The sequence below is a fragment of the Melospiza melodia genome, chromosome 1, assembly GCF_035770615.1.
Source record: "Melospiza melodia melodia isolate bMelMel2 chromosome 1, bMelMel2.pri, whole genome shotgun sequence".
In the NCBI taxonomy this organism is placed as follows: Eukaryota; Metazoa; Chordata; class Aves; order Passeriformes; family Passerellidae; genus Melospiza; species Melospiza melodia.
Genome location: NC_086194.1, coordinates 99,337,905 through 99,357,964, shown reverse-complemented (window position 1 = coordinate 99,357,964; position 20,060 = coordinate 99,337,905). Strand labels below are relative to the sequence as shown.

Here is a 20,060-nt window from a genome sequence, read left to right as displayed (position 1 = left end):
GAGGAGGGAAGGAGCTGGGCAGTACAGGTTTTTCCTCCACAGTGTGAGAAGATGATTTTGATGTCTCTGCAACTCAATTAGGTGATCATGAGCAAGCCATTGGACTTTGTGTCTTGGATTCCTCAGCTAAGTGTTTGTGCCTCTTTCCCTTGCAGACTCACTGTGGAAATACAGGCCTGTGGTTGCTGTTGCTGTAGAGAGATCAGAGGAGGCCTGTGCTGGGCTAAGTAAAAGCTTCATGGGGAAGTTTATGTGTAACAATCAAATTCACCAAAAATGTACTTAATTTAAAAACCCTGCCCAAATCCAGGTGTGGACATGTTTGTTGAATGCATTTCTGGCTGTATCTTGATTAGGCTTATCTGTGCTTTCACAGTCACACAGCTGCAGAGTCAGTGTTACTTAAGGGGCTGTCTTTGTACACTTCCCTGAAAGGCCTGAACATTGATGTGGAGATGTGGCAGGAGATGTGATGTGGAGAAAAGCTTGGTCCTCTAAAAACATTGTATGTGTGAAAATTGTTATTCTGCTGGTCCCTAAATTGTGGTTACTGTATTCATTTCTGGGTGGTGCTTTCCTTTGGAAAAGTTTCTGTTGAGATCATACTGAGGTGGAGGGAGTGTGCTCAGCAGCAGCGTGCATCTCTCATACACTGCTTGTATTTGTGTAGCATACTGCTAAAATATCCTCAGAGTCTCTGAATGTATTGCCCATGGCATTTGCTTGACTATCAAAGTTATATCTTAGTTGTCTTCCAGTCTTTTACTTGGGTTGCTTGGAGAAACTGGGAGCAGGAGTGGAAATTACTTGTAGGCGATGTCAGCACACAGGAAAAACAGTTTAAATAACCTTACAGCAAAAGTAACCTTTCTTTAGTAGCAAAAAACCTCAAATTTTGTGCCTGATTTTGACAACTAAAATGAACCAAAGAAGGTAAAGAAGTAGCAAATTGTTTTGGGGAGTTGAGTTGACTGCTTCCAATGTGACAAATAGCCCTAGCAGTAAGTGTGTAAATATTGTATAACAATTCTCCAACAAGTTTCCAGGCATGCTGTTTCTTCATGAGTTACTTTTCTGGGCTTTTTTTTTTTCTCCCAAAAAGTTTGCTTTAGTCCATTGGAAAGGAGTGTTTTCTGCGTCACATGAAGAACTATTCTGGGTTCTTGGGTGAACTGAGTTTCAGTTTGCATGACTGAATTAGAGAAATTAACTTTTCTGATGACACATTGAAAATAAGTGTATGGAGTTGAGCTTTTCCCATCTGCCCAGATCTGGTGAAAGAAGCAGTATTTGCCTTGTGAGCTCTTTTTTGGCCTCCTGCTGAATGGCTGAAGGAGCTTAGAGATGAGGGACCACAGCATTCTCTGCCCCTAAGAGTTCACAGCTGTGTCAAGGTTATGGACAGTTACTTTCTGCCAAAAAAAAAAAGCCTGTGACTCAAACATAATAATTCAATTCAGTGTTTAATTAAGAGTATAAAGAATAAAAATCCTTGGATTTTAAAAAATTCTTCCACTGCTGTCTCCTTTTCAGGACTCAGAGCTTCATCATCTCCTTTGCTCACATGGCTTTTTAAATGTTTTCTCACTCTGACTCGTAGAAGTGACTGCTTAACCCCCAACAAACCCCAAAGTCCATTGTTCTCCATTAGCAACTAGGCTAGGAGGGTGCTGTGCTGTGCAGAGAGCTCATTGGAATTGTGTGTTTTATCTTCCAGATTCTGACCTGAGCATGCGAACGCTCAGCACACCCAGTCCAGCATTAATATTTCCACCGAATTCCCCTGGCTTCCAAAATGGCAGAGGTTCGTCGACGTCCTCGTCCTCAGTCACTGGGGAAACCGTTGCCATGGTCCACTCGCCGCCTCCCACCCGTCTCACCCATCCTCTCATCCGGCTGGCATCCAAGCACCAGAAGGAGCAGGCCAACATAGACCGGCTGCCCGACCACGCCATGATCCAGATCTTCTCCTTCCTGCCCACCAACCAGCTGTGCCGCTGCGCCCGCGTGTGCCGCCGCTGGTACAACCTGGCCTGGGACCCGCGGCTCTGGAGGACAATTCGCCTCACCGGCGAGACAATCAACGTGGACAGGGCTCTCAAAGTGCTGACGCGGAGGCTTTGTCAGGATACCCCCAACGTCTGTCTCATGTTGGAGACGGTAATTGTTAGTGGCTGCAGGCGGCTCACAGACAGAGGACTCTACACCATTGCCCAGTGCTGCCCTGAACTGCGGAGGCTGGAGGTGTCTGGCTGCTACAACATCTCCAATGAGGCGGTCTTCGATGTCGTGTCACTGTGCCCAAACCTGGAACACCTGGATGTGTCAGGTAACAGGGAATGTTCCAATACAGGTGCTTTTGATGTTTGTCAAATTCCATAACTGCACGCTTATCCTTTCTGTGTTGTCTTTCAAAGTAGGAATGCCTGTCTCCTAACAGAGCGCCTGTGAGACAGGCACCACTAAAATCTCAGTGCCCCTAATGCCAGCAACACCTCTGGAGTGGCCAGGCCTCTTCCAAAGGAAGTGAGCTAGCAGAGATGGCCTGTTCAAATGGCACAAGGAGTTCTTACAGATTTCTATGGACACAAAGCACCCATAGAAGGGCCCACACTGCAGTCAGAGCTACGTCATGTGGTGAAGCCTAGTCACTTCAGCAAAATTTGTTTTATCTTTTTCACACACATGTATATGTAGATTGTATATAGATAATGAATACATCTGTAATCTGGTAAGTGACTTGAGGAGGAGCTCAGAAAAAGTGCTAGGCTTTTTTTCTGGGTATTAATATCTGTTGTCATCCCTAGCTTCAAGGTCCTCTTGTTTCCATTGCTATTTTAACAAGACTTAGCCAGCTTGATCCAGCTTGAGCTTTTTTCCTCTTTTCTTCCTTTATTTTTTTTTTTTTTTTTTTGTAAAGCTGCCCTTGCAGATGTTTAGATCAGCAGAAATGTTTTAGACAATTTTCTTCAAGCCTGCTCTGGGGAAACAAGATGTTTTTTCCCAAGGTCAGCTGCACAGAATTTCTTCTCTGCAAATAGGTTGGCGCTTAATGGAAAGGATGCAGCCAAGCAGAGCACTGAAGTAAATTTGCTGCTCAACATTGTGATCTCATCTGTTATCAGTCTAATGCCATCATAAATCAGCCAAACCAGGTTTGCCATTGCAGAGGTACCAGTGGCAACAAGAAAGATGAAGACAGAGGATTAAACAACAGGGGATAGAAAGTGATGCCATTGAATCATTGGTACCAGATGCTTTTTCCAGGGCTGCCTATCTGGTATACACTGATTTGCATTCTTTCCTCTGCCTTTTTATTTTTTTTTTAAGCTGATTTACCCAACTCTCTCACCGCATTCTTAGGATGGGAGAATGTCATGGAAGGCATCAAAACAAATATCAATAAATCAGAATTATGCCCTTTTTGTGATTGCTTTCTGAAACCACAAGGCAATAAGGAATCTATGGCACTCCACAGGTGTTTATTCACAGTGACCTTGTGTATGAATTACTTGTTGGTACACACTGACATTAGTTCTGGATTGCTAATCACACATCCAGGCTGAAGCATCTCTAGTGCCAGGAAAAAAATGTATGTACCTGCGTGATTTAGACTTAGAGCTTTGGAACTCACAGCCTGAGTGTACCTCGGGGCTTGTAGGTGGTTGAAAATGCTTTTGGTCCAGAGCTCTTATTTATGGATGTGCTATAGAACAAAGGTGACTTTTTCAAAGGCAGGGAAAAGAAAAAGATTATACCAGGCCTTGAAATAGGTTCTTTTGGGGTCTGTCTTCATTTGTGGCTTTCCCAACTGTCTTCCTCTCAGACCCAGAAGGCAGAGTCTGTCCCTAAGAGCTCATCAGTTTGGTATAAAGTGTGCAGGGGTCAAATAAAATTCCTTTCTCCCTTAAATTTTGTCTCATCAATGAGATAGGAAAGTAATTTTAATTTCTTTTTCTCCTAAGTTGTTCTTTCCATTTGGAGCATGTGAGGGAGAAATCCTACTTTTGAACATGCTCAGAAGTCGGGATGTTGGGTTTTGGATATGGCTTTTGCTTCATGTACCATGTGATTTGAGGATAATCAGTCTCCAAGCTCTTGTTTTGAGTTCACTTTTTTTCATTCTAATGTGGGTAATTTTGGAGGACGTTTGGGAAAGAGGATTCCATTTTCCTGTTCTTCTCTCTGTAGTTACTAGGACAAGGCTTGTGCCTACATGCTCAAGGAATTGTCAGGACTGAAGTGTTTCACTGGTTTGGTTCCATACTGAGCAAGAGGACGTTGGAGTGTGTGTTGGGGGGTGATGCTAGCTGCTAGTTAATTAAATCCCAGTTCACAGTTGTACATCTAGTTGAATCCTTTTTCCCTTTGGATGGCTACTTGGCAGCAAAAACTTACCAAACTCTTTAATGTCAAAACCAGATGTTTGTATTAACTTTAGGGGCTTTCCACAATGTAAGTTCTGTCACTGTCAGCATCCGCCTTGTGGGCAGGTCTGAGATATTGCTAGAAGTTGGTTGAGCTTGACTGCAAGTTATTATCTAACACTCTAGCCAATATGTTTTTCCTGTCTGTTTGGACGTTTCTCCACCCTTTTAGAAATCATACTTTATGGAAAATCATACTTTATGGAAAATCCTGTCACAAGAGCTTTATTTTTACACTTGGTGTTATTTAGGCCAGAAAAATTGTTGCAGACCCAGGAACCTGTCATTTTGCCTAAAAATCAGTCAGTTCTGTATCGGCATGGACTCGTTTTTCTGGTGAAACTGTTTTGAATATCCTTCCCATGAAATGTTTTACACTGTAGCCAAAGTAACTAGACATGGCAGTGCTGAGCTTGACAAAACCGTGATCACACAACTGGTGTATGCGACTCCAGCCCTGCTGAGAGACTTCTGACCCGTTCACTTTCTAATTATGGTCATTAAACCTTCTTGGACTCTCAGCAGACAGAATGTTCTCCTTGGCCTCGTGGATGCATCATTCTCATTAAGCTGGATTTAAATTTGAATTCTGGTCAGAATATAAAATATCCAGACTGACTCCTTAATCCAGCAACCTCCTCAGCCAAATGCAACAGCAGCAGCTACATCAGGTGCAGCAGAGCTCTGCCTAGGTGCCAGCTTCTACTGTGAAACTCCTTTCATCCATTTTGTATCACCTACTTCAAAGAATATACTAGAGGTGAATTTTTTACACCATTAGTATTGTTCTGCTTCCCTTTAAAAAAATCCTTTGTGTTACTGAGTGTGTATATAGTACTTACCTGAAGGCAAAAGTATTTCCAGAGATTGCTCCAGAGCATAGACCGATCCAAAACAGTCTGAAGAGAAAATAGCATTCAGTTTTAAGATGTTTGTTGAACAGAGTGTTTTACTTCAAGGTCTTTCTTCTGCATGATCTGTGGGCAATTTGCCCATTTAATTGTGTGAGGCCTAAGGTAAACTTTGCCTCTCTTCAAGTGAATTTGAAATCCAAATTAAAGATCCAGCATAAATTTAAATGATGAATGTAGAAATCTAGTTGCAGGTGGCAAAGTGTTTCAAGTCCATATCCCACACTTCTTACAACATTTGTGTGAGTCCACACTGCCATCTCAAGTGATATTTTTCCTTTTTGCTTTTAAGAACTGAAGCATATTCATACCTTCCACTAAGTCTCTGAATGACAACCCCTAATAGCAAGTGGTACAGCTTTGGGTCATGTAAGTTTTAGAGGCAGTCTCCCGACATCATCATGCTCTTTAATTCCACACTACAGTATTTTGCAGAGTTTCTGATACATGGAGCTCTAAGGTCATCGCTTTTTATGAGTCACTTCATACTGCTTGGCCAGTGTTCCAGCAATACAGAAAAGGTCTTTTTATTTCTACCTGGGGGAACTCTTTGAGCATAACCTGCAGAAATTCTCTGAGTAGCCATTTATGGCTAAAACTGTTGGGCCTTAATCACTAATGGGTAGACTCTCATTTCTTGCAGCTGTTTCTAGCTATGCTAATGCAAAGTGCCCAGCTGAACTTGGCACAGTTTAAGAATTTCCCTGAGAAGCCTAAGACTGCCAGTTTGCACTGCAGCAGAAACCACACTTTCCAAAAAAAGCTTTCACTCTCCACTATGCAATGAGTTGAGATTAAAAAGGGGGAAAGTCTGTATTTTTCCCTTTAATCTAGTTCTTTGTCTTTCCTTGCAAGGTCTGGTGTTTCTCCTCCAGTCTAGTTACCTCCATTCATGGCCAGACTTTCTCATTGGACACAATCCTTTTCTTTGTCTGTCCGTGTCCTCGCATGCCCTTATTAGTCTGTTGGTTTCCACCAGTTCTCTCCATTCTCCTTAGGTTATCCAAATCTCCACCCTTCTGCAAGCACACAGTTGGGCCACAGTTTGCATCCTTCCCACATTGCAGGCTTGGGGCTGGATTCACATCTGTTCTCCAAATGCTTGGGGCAGGGGAGGAGGGGAAAGGGAGCGGGGTTGTGTTTTCCATAATGAGTTTGGATGGCGAAAGAGCCTCTGATGTTGGTTTGCAAATTCAGCCAGCCAGCAACGAGACTGATCGAAAAACTGCATTGGTTGTCACGTAGTATCCTTTTCTCTAGCTGTCACTGGGTTCATATTGCAGTAACAGATCATAGGCTGTCCCCAGATAGACCCAGGAGCACCATTTCACATGTGGGATATGGACAAAATCAGTCTATTGCTTTCCAGGGCTCCCAATCTCAAAGTAATTTCACTGTCTCCCGTGGAATTTATTGTTTCCTCTGGTGTGGGGACTCAGCCCAGCAAATCAGAGCAGTCAGTCAGGGTGATTCCACTCTTGCAACGTGAGGATACCTTCATCAAATCTAGCAAACCACTCCACACCCGCCTTTCTGGTCCTGCTGTGTGCTTTGTTTTTACTGCTTGCTTAAACTCGCTGTGTTTTTCCACCTAGGCTGCTCCAAAGTAACGTGCATCAGTCTGACCCGCGAGGCCTCCATCAAGCTGTCTCCCTTGCACGGGAAGCAAATCTCCATCCGCTACTTGGACATGACAGACTGCTTCGTCCTGGAGGACGAAGGACTGCACACCATTGCCGCCCACTGCACTCAGCTGACACACCTGTACCTGCGCCGCTGCGTGCGCATCACCGACGAGGGCCTGCGCTACCTGATGATTTACTGCACATCCATCAAGGAACTGAGCGTGAGCGACTGCCGCTTCGTCAGCGACTTCGGCATGCGCGAGATCGCCAAGCTGGAGTCGCGCCTGCGCTACCTGAGCATCGCTCACTGCGGCCGCATCACGGACGTGGGCATCCGATACATCGCCAAGTACTGCAGCAAGCTGCGCTACCTCAACGCGCGGGGCTGCGAGGGCATCACGGACCACGGCGTGGAGTACCTCGCCAAAAATTGCACAAAACTCAAATCGCTAGACATCGGCAAGTGCCCTCTGGTCTCAGACACCGGCCTGGAGTTTCTAGCCCTCAACTGCTTCAACCTGAAGCGCCTGAGCCTGAAATCCTGCGAGAGCATCACCGGGCAGGGTCTGCAGATTGTAGCTGCCAACTGTTTTGACCTGCAGATGTTGAACGTGCAGGACTGCGAAGTCTCTGTGGATGCTCTGCGATTCGTTAAACGACATTGCAAGCGCTGTATTATAGAGCACACCAACCCCGCTTTCTTCTGAAGGGACACCCCACACCTGTCATTGCAATGCAGTATTAAAAACACTGATGTATAATAACACATGCTCCCATAATCAGTAATGCTGTCTTTTCTGTCGCTCACGGGAGTCAGGTTTTTTCCTACCTTATGGGTGAGGGGTTTTCTAGAAGACTGTTTTGTTTGCTTTTTATATGATCACTTTTTAAGGTGCCGTGGGCCTCTGTGGAGAGGTTGCCTTAATGCAAAAGCAGTGAGTGCTCAGCATCCCCGGTGGGGTGTCATTTCCATAAGAGCCATGACCTTGTCCCAGGCTACAGTAGCTGCCTCCAAAGGAAATAGCACATAATCTCTCCTTCGGACATGCTACTAAGCTGTGTCAAATACATCTGATTTCTAGCTGTGCTCATGAAGCTGACTATGCAATATTGTGTCTGTGTTCCACAACCTTTTTCCAATATGGCTGATAGTCATCCATTGTAATCCCTCAGTAAATACTGGGTAGTGTCCTTAAACATACTCATTTGAAGCAGAGTAAGACCTGCTGGCCATTGCTGAGCACTTCTGTGGAGTGAATCTGGAGATTGTGCCCATGCATGGGTTCTCTTGGGAAGCCCACCTCCAGGTCACTCGTGCATCATCACTACTTGCCTTCATTTCTAAATTTGTCCTCTCCAGCTTGTGTAGTACCATCCTCTGGTAGCAGATAGGGACTTCTGGCTCTGATAAGCAGTGATGTATTCACATGAGTGTAGGAGAACAAATGAGGTATTGGTGGCCTGGCAAAAGGAAAAGCCAGCAAACCAGCCTGAGAAGCTGCTGTAATTCTGCAACAAGCTGAGATAGCACTGTAGGACTGCAGAGAGGCTCTGAGGCATTGTGGAGCAGCTTGCTTGGGCCAGTCCCAATTGCTGTGCTGCATGGCTGTCACCAGGAAGTCTGGCTTTGTCCCTTTGCTGTACTTTTTCAACAGTGTACCTTCGGCACCACCACTGGGTGTTCCCTGAGCAAACCAGGGACTTGCGTTTAGGTCAAGTTAGTATGTGCCTTAATACACTTGGAAACCTGAGCCTTTTCTGTGGCCTTCCAGTTCAAAGGATAGATGGCTGATCTCAAGACTTCAAAGACATTAGCCTGATGTTAGATAACACCCCTGGGGACAGAGGGGCTTGAAGTGTTATTCACATTAGATTTAGATTCTTTGAGACTTTGGCTCTGTGTGTTTCCTTAGGCTGGAGAAACAGCTGCGTTCAACAAAGAATTAAACAGCAGAGTTGCCCTGTGACGCTGGGAGCTCCTGGTACTCTCATGGTCACTCTTGCTCTTGCATGAGCAGGAGTGTTTTGGAAGTCCCCCATCTCATTGGCTCCTTCCCCAGAGCGTGTGGTTGATTCAGGGTTACTTTCTTTGCAATTTTCTGGCAGCTGTTCCTCTGCATTTTCACATGTAATGCTCAGATCTGAAAGCCAGACAAGTGAAGGGTGATGATATTTTCAGGCAGGCCCCCCGTGCCTGACTGACAGGTGAATTCATATGTTCAGCTCAAACACTCTAAGTGTCTCATGAGAAGGGAAGCGCTGTGTCTGGTTTTCATAAGCAGTAGTTCCATCATCTCCAGACAACACTAATAAAATCAGTGCTATGAAGTGAAAATCAATATGCCCAAGAAAAACACATAACTGCTGAGGAAATAATTATAACAATGCTCTCTCAAATTAAAAAAAAAAAAAAGGCAATGGTTTGGACATGTCCCCGGAGAGGGAACTTGTCCTACTGCTGCAAAAATTCCTGTAATTTATGTGTGTTCCTCCAATTTTGGAAATTTTTTAATATACAGGATGGCATCAGCTCTGAATTAAAAACTAAGTTATACGAAGGCAAAGAGGGCCATGGAAAATGAATTTGTCATTGCTACTGTTACTGGTCAGTGACTAATATGAGGTGATCCCATCCCTTGGACAGTTAATTTCATTTTGGTTTTCCTTTCCATATTTCTAAAATAAGAGGTTCTTCTCCAGCAAGTAATACAGTATATTTTATCTGAGCCAGCTATACTCTCTGTTTATCCTTTATCTAAAAATGGCCTCAAGGAATTTAAATGTTGAGCCCTGAGGATGGTGGAATTTTGAGCCATTTGCACTCATGAAATATAAGGCCTCACTAGTAACATTTAATTGTTTATTAAAAAAAAAAAGCTACTTTTCTGGCTATGTTGAATTGAGTGAATAGTGCTACATGGTTTTTAAAGTTTCTAATGTTTAAATTTGGCCTGTACTGTACAAATCTCACTATAAAGCCTTAATTTGCTACCAAGAAATAAAGCAATATATTGGTAACTGATGAGCATGCAGCATCATTTGCACTAAATGATTAACTGCTAGTGGAAAAGAAAAGATTAAATACTTATAAAATTCAAAAAGTAGGTGAGTGATTGAGCATATCAACCCATCAGGTAGGTAAATGACTATTAAAAGAGGAAAAAAAATTATTACGGATTATGACCTCGCCTATCTCTGTCTTTAAAATTTGATTTTCCTCATGTGGTTCTTCTTGACCCTGAAACATAATCAGAAACTTGAAGTATAAGTAAAAGGAAAAAACAACAATATTAAAATTGTATAAAAATTTCAGAAGGGCCTCTGCATTGGTTTAAAGACATGTTAACATATTTGATGAGAAAAGTAAGATGGAATGGCTGAAAGGGTAGAGCACTTACTGGAGCAGTGTTGCCTTTTGCATGCTGTAGAAACCCTTCTCTGGGGGGCACTGGTGGAAAGTTAATAAAGGTAATTTTTCTAAGCCAAATGTTTTTAAGTACGTAGTCTTACGTGATCTGAGTTGGTACTCTGAGACTGCTACTTATTTCAAGAAAATTTGAACTTATTGATGCAGCTTGCCTGATTTGACTTTTAACCTTTTTCCTGTGTCTACTTCCAAAATGACAGAACCAGAAAATACTGGAAAAAAACTGCACTGGAAAAAAACTGAAATAGTCCATGTGGAGCTGAGTTTGCTGGAAAAGTTGCAATGTGTGTCTGATGTGTCTTCTAGTTTAGGGTTAGCAAAGACTATAAATTTCCTGAGTGAAAACATAGGTGATGCTTGAACCATAAAATTCAGGCTCAGGCAGCGAGGCTTCTTCTGCTCTGCAACAGCATATGGTGATCTCATCAAAGAAAGGCAGCAATGAATCACATCCGTCAGGCTGGCATGTTGTTTATGTCTTTGGAATCATTTGTGTCCTCTGGAGAGGGGTCTCTTAGAAAAGGCACATCCAAACTACCATGCACTGTGATTATAGCCAAAACTCTGTGTCTAGGTATTCATCCTTCCCTTGGCTTTTGTAAAAAGTAGAACTGTATTTTTCATATTAGCAGCTTGAAACTGATGGGAAGTGCAACACTTGCCTCTTTGAGCTGTGCTCATCTGGCTTCCTGCAAAATGCAAAACAGCTTCTGTTGGATTTCTTGAACTCAGAGCCGTGGTCCAGACGGAAACCTTCAGTAGTGGTTTATGTGGTTTCTCAAAACTCCTGGACATTGAACTGAAAAATTAAAAAGCTAGTAAAATATCTAATTTTAGCACTAGGCTTGAAGCAAGTCCAAACTCTTATTAAAAAGAAACACAGTGATTATTTGGACTGCAGGCTGGCTGCCCCTCGGCTGCCAGTGTTAGTTTAGAGGGGAAAAGTTCTCTGGCAGAGTTGGTGCACGGCTCCTCTTCCCCCAGGGTTCCCCAGGAAAGTAACCTACCCTCAGTTTTTTGTAATTTTGTCAGTTTAGCTATTCATGCTGAAACTTCCCATGCTGGGCTTTGAAAATGTTAGTTGAAATGGTTCATCTGGTTCTGTAAATAAAGCTGGAGGAAATGTCATTTTGCTCATGCTAAACTCCAGGTGACCTTTCCTTTGAAAATGGTTCATTGCTCTTCATCTCCTCTAAGGCCTTCAGAGTGAAAGCGTGAGCCTTGCCAGGAGGTCAGCTTTGGGAAAAGGATGTGTCTTCCTGATCTCCCAGTAAGTTTTACCTAAATTTAGCTGCATTACATGTCTTTGAACATCTCCAACTCTGTAACCAGGGAGAAAAGGGACATGCTCAGATCTTTTGGAGCTTGTAGTCTGGCAAGGCCGAGATTTGGCAAAGCTAAGAGGCGTTTATCACTCTGGCAGTGTGAAGGAGGAAATTACCTGAATTATGTGGAAACTGCCTGGAAAGTCAGGACAGGGTTGAAAGATGGGGTTTTGAGAGCTGGGACAAGAAGAATGAAGTAGATTTCCTGGGCAAGGGGGACTGGGACTGAGATGATAAGAGATTGAATGATTTTCAGCAAAGAAAGTGGGACTGGGGTTAAGAGAGGTGGGTTTGACTGGTTGAGCAGGGAGGGTTGGGCCAGAGGAAGTAAATAGTGAAGAAAAAAGTTTGGGGTAGGAAGAGAAACATAAAGAAAATTAATTTAACTTCATTTAAATACAGTACACTTCCTTGGCACAGGCTCTGAGAAATGCTTACAGACTGTTTCAGTGAGGATGCCTCAAGTTTGAAACCAAAAATAAAGTCGTAATTTTGCATCTACTGCATCCAATATTTAGCTTTATATATATGTATTTTTTTTTTTTTGTGAGGCCAGAAAGTCTTTACCAGCAGATGTGTATAGATTTTACCAATATATGAAGGTTTGAGAGGTTGTCAGCATCAGTGTCTTTTTCATGCCTTTACACCTTTGTGTGAATAGCCTGGTGAGAAGAACAAGGAAGGCCAGTCTGTTTGTAAGGTCTGTTCTTCCTTGGAGCTGCATTTCAGCAGCACCAGCTGCTCAGCTTTGCCAAGGTGCAGCCACCAGTGTGAACCCAGGCTCGTGCTATTTTTGCAGACTGTTAAAGGGCATAATAATCATGGGTTCAAGTTACTGCCAGGCAGCAGACATCAGAATTCAAACTTAGCCTAACAAAAACATATTTGACTGAACAGCATTACTGCATGCTATTAAACAGATTAAATCAATTTTCTCTGTGAAATAGCTGAGGGATGTTTATTTTCATGCACCCTGCTGCACAGATTCAGAGCAGGTTTTTCCTCCATCTTTGTATTCTGTGAAAACTGGATAGAAACATCAGGTCATTATTCCCTTGTCCTCTGGATGATCACAGGGGCACAACTGAGATTTAAACTAGCCAATAGAAGTCTTTTCCAAGTAGGCTTTGCTAATGCAAATTTAAAAAATATTATGAGTGCAACAATCCAGTTTGCCATAGATATATTAAGCCAATATAAAAGTTACTAAACAGGCATTGGAGGAAGAACCAGAGGAATGAGAAGGAGGGATCTTTTAAAGCAAATAACCCCTCCAGGCTTTTCTAAATTACTCTGGTACTTTTAATGCAGAACAGAAATCTTAGCCATTCCTTCTAGCACTAAAGCTTCTGTGTTCTTTGGGTTAGAATTGATTAATTTTCCTTTGTTTTTTAAAGAAACATTGCACGCTGTAGCCTCAAGCTCACAAAAATGGTAGAAATGGAAAAAGTCATCTTGTAAAGTATAGAAAGAATGCTGAGAGGGATCTGTGCCAAAATGAATGAATATTTTAACAGTTTCATGTTTCGTGGTCTATCTTTGATGGCTCTTAAAATAGTTTATTTTAAAACAAGTAAATATCCATTTTTAGATGTTTTGTTACTTCTTCAATATACTCCATTCACACAGTTGCCTCAGCAGACAGACATCAGAGTTTTGGAAAAATTGAATTTCTAGCTATGAAAAATAAGTGTAGTTAATGTATAATTTATAATTTAATTTAATTTAAGCCTTATCAAGTTTTTTTACATCTTAATCACTTGTCCTATAAAGGATATATCCTAAGCCTTTATCAGGACAACAGCAAAAATATTTCTAAATATTTGCAACTATTTCTATTTTTCTGATACCCCAATTTTGCCCTAGTTGTCTGTTCCTGGTTTGCTGTATGCTGTGAAAATACTTTCAAGAACAGGGATTTCTTCTGGACTTGAATTACATTCTATTTGATTTCTCTATGGTCATGTATCTCATGTGGTATCACAATTGTTGATGGGTCTTTTGTGGCATGACTCTGCAGAGAGGCTACCTGCATTTCAGCATGGAAATAGAATGGACCAACACATGGTGTGTGTGACACAGCATTTGTCAGAGCCTGCATTTTCATGGGTGGTGGCTGCTGTGGGTCTTCAAATACCCACCCACAGCAGTGTTGGTAATTTTGTAGTGATTTATTCCTTGACTACATGAAGCATCTTCTGTTTTATTTGGCACCGATGACAGGACCAAACTGGCACTAGGGCACCTGCTTTGGGCAAGGTAATAGGGTCAAGACCTTTCCTCCATGCTGTCCTTTCCTTTTTTCCTCTGTCCTCATAGAGTTACATAAGTTCCCGTGACAGTCTGAGGTATTCCACCTCCACAGTCCTGAATAATTCAAATGATGGATGTCTCAGTATTAATAGGATGAGTAAGGCCATTTACTTGGCAGACAATCCAGGTGATTAACTGAGAGGATTGACTACAAGTTACTCAGTGGCCAGATCTTACTGATGATTCTCAGTGGAGGTGGGAAGTCCATGCACAAATGCCAGTGAAGATGATACATTCTGATGCTTTTCCTTAAAGGAATAATGTGGAACTACAAGGTGAATCATCTGGGGGAAAGTGGTCTGCATAATGAAGCCATTAAAATCTGCTTTGTTAAAGCAGTGTAGTAGAAAATCAGGTATACATCTACCATGATGTGTATGGTCAGGTCCTACCTGTGATACTGCTGGGGCAGCACCACTGGAGTTTTTTTTCTCTCTGGCATTGTATTCCTGTACCTGAACAGCAGAGAAATTACCCAGACTTTCTGTATCTGTGCTCCAAGTGACTGTGAACTTTTGATGTTTTACTTTTTAATCTCCAACAACTTCATGTCCTCCCTCCCTCTCTCAGCAGCTGGAATGCTGGAGATCCATCCCAACAGCCATATCTTAGTGGGAACTGGCCAAGAGCATCATCTCTGGTGCTGCCACCGTCCCAGCTGGGCTGACAGCTTCTCTCAGTGCTGAAACCTGAATCCCTGCTGTTGTTCTCTCTGAGATGTGGTTGCTTCTCCCTTTTCCATTCCTTGAGATTTGCTCACCACAAATAGCTCTCCCTTCTCACGGGCAGGAGAGCAGCGGTGCCACCTTGGTGGGACCTGCTGCATTTTCCAAAGAACCAGAAGGAAAGGAAAGTTCAAGCAAGCAAGTGCCTGGAAATTGACAGTAATCACAGAGCCACACAGGCTTGAAACAGCCTGACATGCAATGGAAAGCCTGGCAAAAGTTTAGCAGCAGTGCATTCTTGCTGCTGGGGCATTCACAGCACTTGCATGGTTTAGTGTGCAGGGAAACCTGCAGTCCTAAAGCAGCAGCCCCACTGTCAACATCCCACATGTGGAAAGGAAAAAGAAATGCCATCCTTCCCTGTGGATCCAGGCTGGAGAGGTAGGGAAGCTCTGGCCACTCGGGAGGGAGGACTCTGGAGTGCCCTGGGGGGTGCCGGGCCTCGTGTCAGGGGTTTGGCACATGGGTCACTCCAATGCCATTCCTTAGATGCTGGAGTTACAAGAGGAAACTCTTCTTGGTGGGGTATCCATGCTGCAGGGACTGTTGGAGCCCTGTCATAAACCCAGGACAGAAACGGGACAAATGTGCATTTTGCAGAAAGGGCTTTCCTGGCATCCAACCCAGACAGATTTTTCTCCAAAGAGTTTACTCTGCTCTGTGAAGCAGCAAAGGGAGCTGTGACAAGGCCAAGGTGACCATGTTCATAAGCTAAGGGGAGGTTGTTGGAGATGCAACACAGAGACACGTAAAGAGAGACTCCAGACTTTTAAATTTATTTTTGTAAAATGAGAAGGAAAGGGTATTTTTTTTTGTTGGTTTGGGTTTTTTAAGTAGTGGCCTTTTAGAGTTGCTTGGTATTTACCCTTTGTAGGGGAACCTCATCCAAAAACACTGAGACTGGCTTATCTTCAGATCAGAGGGGTGTCTGATTTCTTAACACTGGTCTACTTTTTTTGTAAGGCAAATTGATGAAGACACAAGACGACCTTGTAGTCTGAACTTTGTAGTTCATAAATCTCTGGCAGGTTAGATTTGAGAGCATGACAAAGCAGCCCCTTTCCCTGCCAAAAAAAGAAAAATTGCATCAAAATCCCCAGTAAAGGAATTCAAGGCTGAAAGCTGAATTGTAAGTGGTAATGTATAATCTCTTGCTTATAAGGTATTTTCTCCTGTGGGAGTAAAATGTGGTCCTGTGAAGCTGAAGGGTAAATTGAAATTATCATAAAGATTACATGAAGTGAGCACATGGATAAATGAGGATGTAGGGAAGAACCAACACAGCTTTTCTACAAGAAATCCAAAGGTTTAATAAATACAAGGGGGACCTGTCAGGCTGTGGAGCTGGGGGCACCAAAAAAGTTTTGAAAATGGTTTCTGTGTCTGGCATCCCAGTGCAGGCTGGGTGCATTGTCTGGAGAAGAGTTAACTATGGCAAGATGAGACACACGTGACAAAGGACATGGATGGCTGGATGGATGAAGGGATTGAATGTTTACCATTAATCCCTCATGTGGCGGAAAAAAGAAGTTTGGGGCATCATATGAAACCAGTAGGTAAGAGATCCATAGCAAATCAGAGTAGTTCTTTGTTTGCCATTTGTTAAAGCCTTAGACCCCTGCTGTGGGGTGTTGTGGGTGCTAAGTGTTCACATCATTTAAGAAGAGACTGGACGAGTTTGTAGAAGAAAAGTGTGTGTGCAGCTATTAAATACAACAGACAACCTCTGGCTCAGGAAATGCCTGAGGCACCAAGTCTTGGAGCCTGGCAGGCTGTGCCGGGAAAATGCGCTTGCTCTGTTCTTGTGCTTCTCTAGGCACTGGGTTTTGGCTACAGTCAGCCAGACTGTTCAGCTACATGGACCTTTTTGTCAGCAGCTGTTTTCATGATTTGGTATCTGTCTCAGCAGATCCATGACACAGAACACATGTTCATTTGTTGTTTGCAATGCCCTTATTCAGAGTTGCTCAAGGTTCTCCAAATCAAATATTTTCATCACCCTCTTTTCTGAAATCCTTGTGCTTCAGACTGGAAAACCCAATCCACTCAGGAGAAAAGATTCTCATCTATTGATTCTCATGGAAGTAGACACTTGAAATTTTGATGAGGGCTTGGTACTCTGCATATTTAAGCCCTTTAGCTGCAGGCTCTAGTGAGAGTATGTCTGTATTTCAAAGAGAGCAGGGGAAGGAGAGTATTTCGTCCTCTTTCCACCTCCTGCAATTTGGGAAGCTGGTCACAGAGACACAGATTTTCCAGGTCTCTCTCACTCCTCTCATCTACGGGGAGAATTCGAAATCAAGACTACTCTTGATTTCTGTAAGACTGCATCTTTGTAATCAAGACCAGAATTTTCCCTGAGCCTCTGCTCAGTCAAAAAAGTTTAAGTATCTCTGCTTCCCTTTATTAATTTTTAGCAAGGCCTGCCATGTGTCAGACACAAGCAGCTGTATCAGGGCAGTTGACCACTCAGTCTGGTCAAACTGGCTGTGATGTTTGGCATCAGAATTAAGTCTCCCTTAAAAGGCTGGACACAACACATATGACAGAAACTGTGCTGTCACCAAGTGCCAGCTCATATGTTTCCCAGACTCATCTGGAGGAGGCAGAAATTATCTCCAAATCAGCAACACAGAGTCCCTTCTCTGCTCCTTCAAACCCTTTGCCTACTTCTGGCCCTGGGCCCACACAAATACCCAAACACAGCGAGGAATATAAATTTGCAAGGGTTTCAACTTTCATAATATGACTAAATTGTTTTGATTTAAGTGTGCTCGTCTTGCCAAGATTGGAAAAAGTAGTCTGTTCTTCTCATGGCTGAATGTCAAGGTACACTCAGGTTTTCAGACAGATGCCCCAAATGTGCCCATGTAAATGCACAACTGAACGAAGACCTGAGCGTTGGAGAACTTAACTCTTTCCTTAATAGTTTTTTCCAGGGAAACATGGAGAAAAATAGGAAACTATGGCAGTATGAGATGATCAAGTCCTTGCTTTGAACAAGGACTAAAGTCACCCATGGTATACCAAGAAAATGAGAAAAGTGCATACAGAATTACTGTTCTGGCTTTGGAGTACTGAGACACTATTTGAAACACTCCTGGGCTTCACTTACTTTTCTTCACAAACACTCCTGGGCTTCAGGGCTTTTCTCCACAGAATTTGCCTACAGAATGGTAATATTCATGAGTTTAAGAACTTTTCTCAATTTGGCCATTTAGTGCATGAAGAAAAGGTAAGAAAAATACTAGTAATAGTTAGCTATATTCTGATTCTTCTCTAGGGTCATCGATAGTTACTTCTTGTGTAATCTCAGCCTGCCTTTCTTTTTTTAATAAGGTGTTCTGCCAGTAATACCCTTAAGATTAATGTAAATGTAGACTCATATTGGGGAAAAACATATCAGTGCAGAGCAGCTGTTTGCAGGGAGGCTTGTCACTGTAGAGCAATCTACACATTTTTGGATCCGTGACACATTTTCAGATTTACATTCATTCCTTATTTACATTAATGAAGGCCAGAGTTTTGGGATCAGTGTTAGACCAAAGGCTCAATTTAGTTGACAAAACAGAGATGCTGGATGCCATTAGAGATGCACAAGGGTATCTGAGGCATCCATGGAAAGATGGGATGACGGTCCATGAGGAAGTTTTGTGCCTGTTTGCTGTGGCAGAGGGAGGCCAGGCAATGCCGTCAGGCATCTCAAATGCCTTTAGTTGCCCTTCTTGGGCAAAGATGCTTCCAAAACTTCTGAGGAAAATGTCTGTGGTTCAGGCCAGACAGGCTGGGCCATGAACACACAAAAAATGAACCACAAATGATTGACTATGCAGGCAAGCGTAGAAATTACCGTCATGTGAGGATTTGATAATTTTGTATTGTTGTCTGCCACAATTTTTGTGCAAATATTTATTCTTGAAGAAAGGGCAGTCTGGGCTTCCTTTTTAAAACCAAAATGTTTCTGATGTTTAAAAGAAAAAGAAAAAAAGAAAAAAATTGAGACATCTTAGCTCTCACTGCCTGGGCTTTGCTGAAGGTCTCTGGGATTTGAAAGGTGAAATCATCTCAAGCTGTGGCACTGGTTTCATCCCCAGCTGAAGGAGCACAAATGTCGAGCCACAGTCTAGAAATCACCGAGAACATTCTTATACGTAAAACAGTTGTGAGGATATAACCCTGTGCTTCTTTTTGTTCTGCCCTTTATCTGCTGGAGAAGCAGCCCCTGATGCTGGGCCCGAGGGCTGCAGGGAGCAGCAGGGAACCAGCCACACTTGGAGGTCACAGCCAGGCTCCTCCCCAGCCCCGTGCAGGGGATGCTGTGCAGCCCAGTGTGCCCTGCCAGGGGTGCTGGGGGCAATGGGCGTCAGGGAACACCTGCAGGGCTTGTCCAGAGCCTGCTGTGGGACAGCCCAACCTCACCCCATAGCTGGGGACACCCACACGGCAAACTGGGGGATGTCTGTGCGTCCCCTCCTTCCCCTCTGTCCTCTTCTGCACATCCCAGGTGAGCGGCAGCCAGAGGGAGGGAGGGATGAAAACCTAGAGCCCAGCTGAGTTCTTGAAGTACAGACTGCAGAGGAGGTTTCAGCAGCTGCATAACATCTGTTTGCAGCTCACTCAGACATAAGTTCACCTCTAAGGGGTTGCAAGTGTTATACTGGGTTTCTATTCCTGCATGATATTTCACAAGGTAATGGCAATTTACACTGCTGCCTGTTTTTCTCTCCTAAAGAATTTGCTATTAAATAGTTTCTTTGTTCTGTCTACTGTTTGTTCCTTAGATATTTTTGCTTTGTTGGTTTTTTTTTTCCCTATCTCATTTTCTCTGCTTCTGGGTTTTACACTGGTGGTGGCTTTTACACCCTACCTGCTTCATTTTGATTTAAAATTTTCTCTCCACCTAGGAGATGCCCTGAAGATCTCTCAGAAATCCTTCCTTTTTTCTTGTCTTTTTTTTTTTTTTTTTTTAATTTTTGCCTCAAAAGGCCTAACTAGGAAGATTTTCCTATAAAGCATCAATTGCACATATAAAAGAGGAGCTTGCTTTCCATGATTTCAGACTACTAAATGCTGAAAGCTATCCTCCAAATGTTATCTCCCCTTTTTTTTTTCTGGTAGCTAAAACAGTTGATAGATCCTTTGCAAGTAAAGGCTGGTTTGTGTGGAGAAACATGGCAGCTGATGACAGCATAAATTTAATTTACTTTTGTGCATGAATGTTTTACTGCAGAAGAGGCATCCTGGATCATTACCCAAGCTGAATGATTCATGTGAAAATGATAAATGTTTCTGCTGACCTGCAGTGTT

At 43.0% G+C, this 20,060-nt stretch overlaps 1 protein-coding gene across 1 annotated transcript in view; it reads left to right on the top strand.

Annotated features, from left to right (window-relative positions):
• The window catches only part of FBXL7 (F-box and leucine rich repeat protein 7), a 171,627-nt gene extending 161,177 nt beyond the window's left edge, over positions 1-10,450 (top strand). Inside the window, exons 3-4 of the mRNA XM_063162588.1 lie at positions 1,718-2,329; positions 6,934-10,450. Coding sequence (XP_063018658.1) covers positions 1,718-2,329; positions 6,934-7,670 — 1,349 coding nt within the window. The 3' untranslated portion in view covers positions 7,671-10,450. The remainder of the gene's footprint in view (positions 1-1,717; positions 2,330-6,933) is intronic.
• The last annotated feature ends 9,610 nt before the right edge of the window (positions 10,451-20,060 follow it).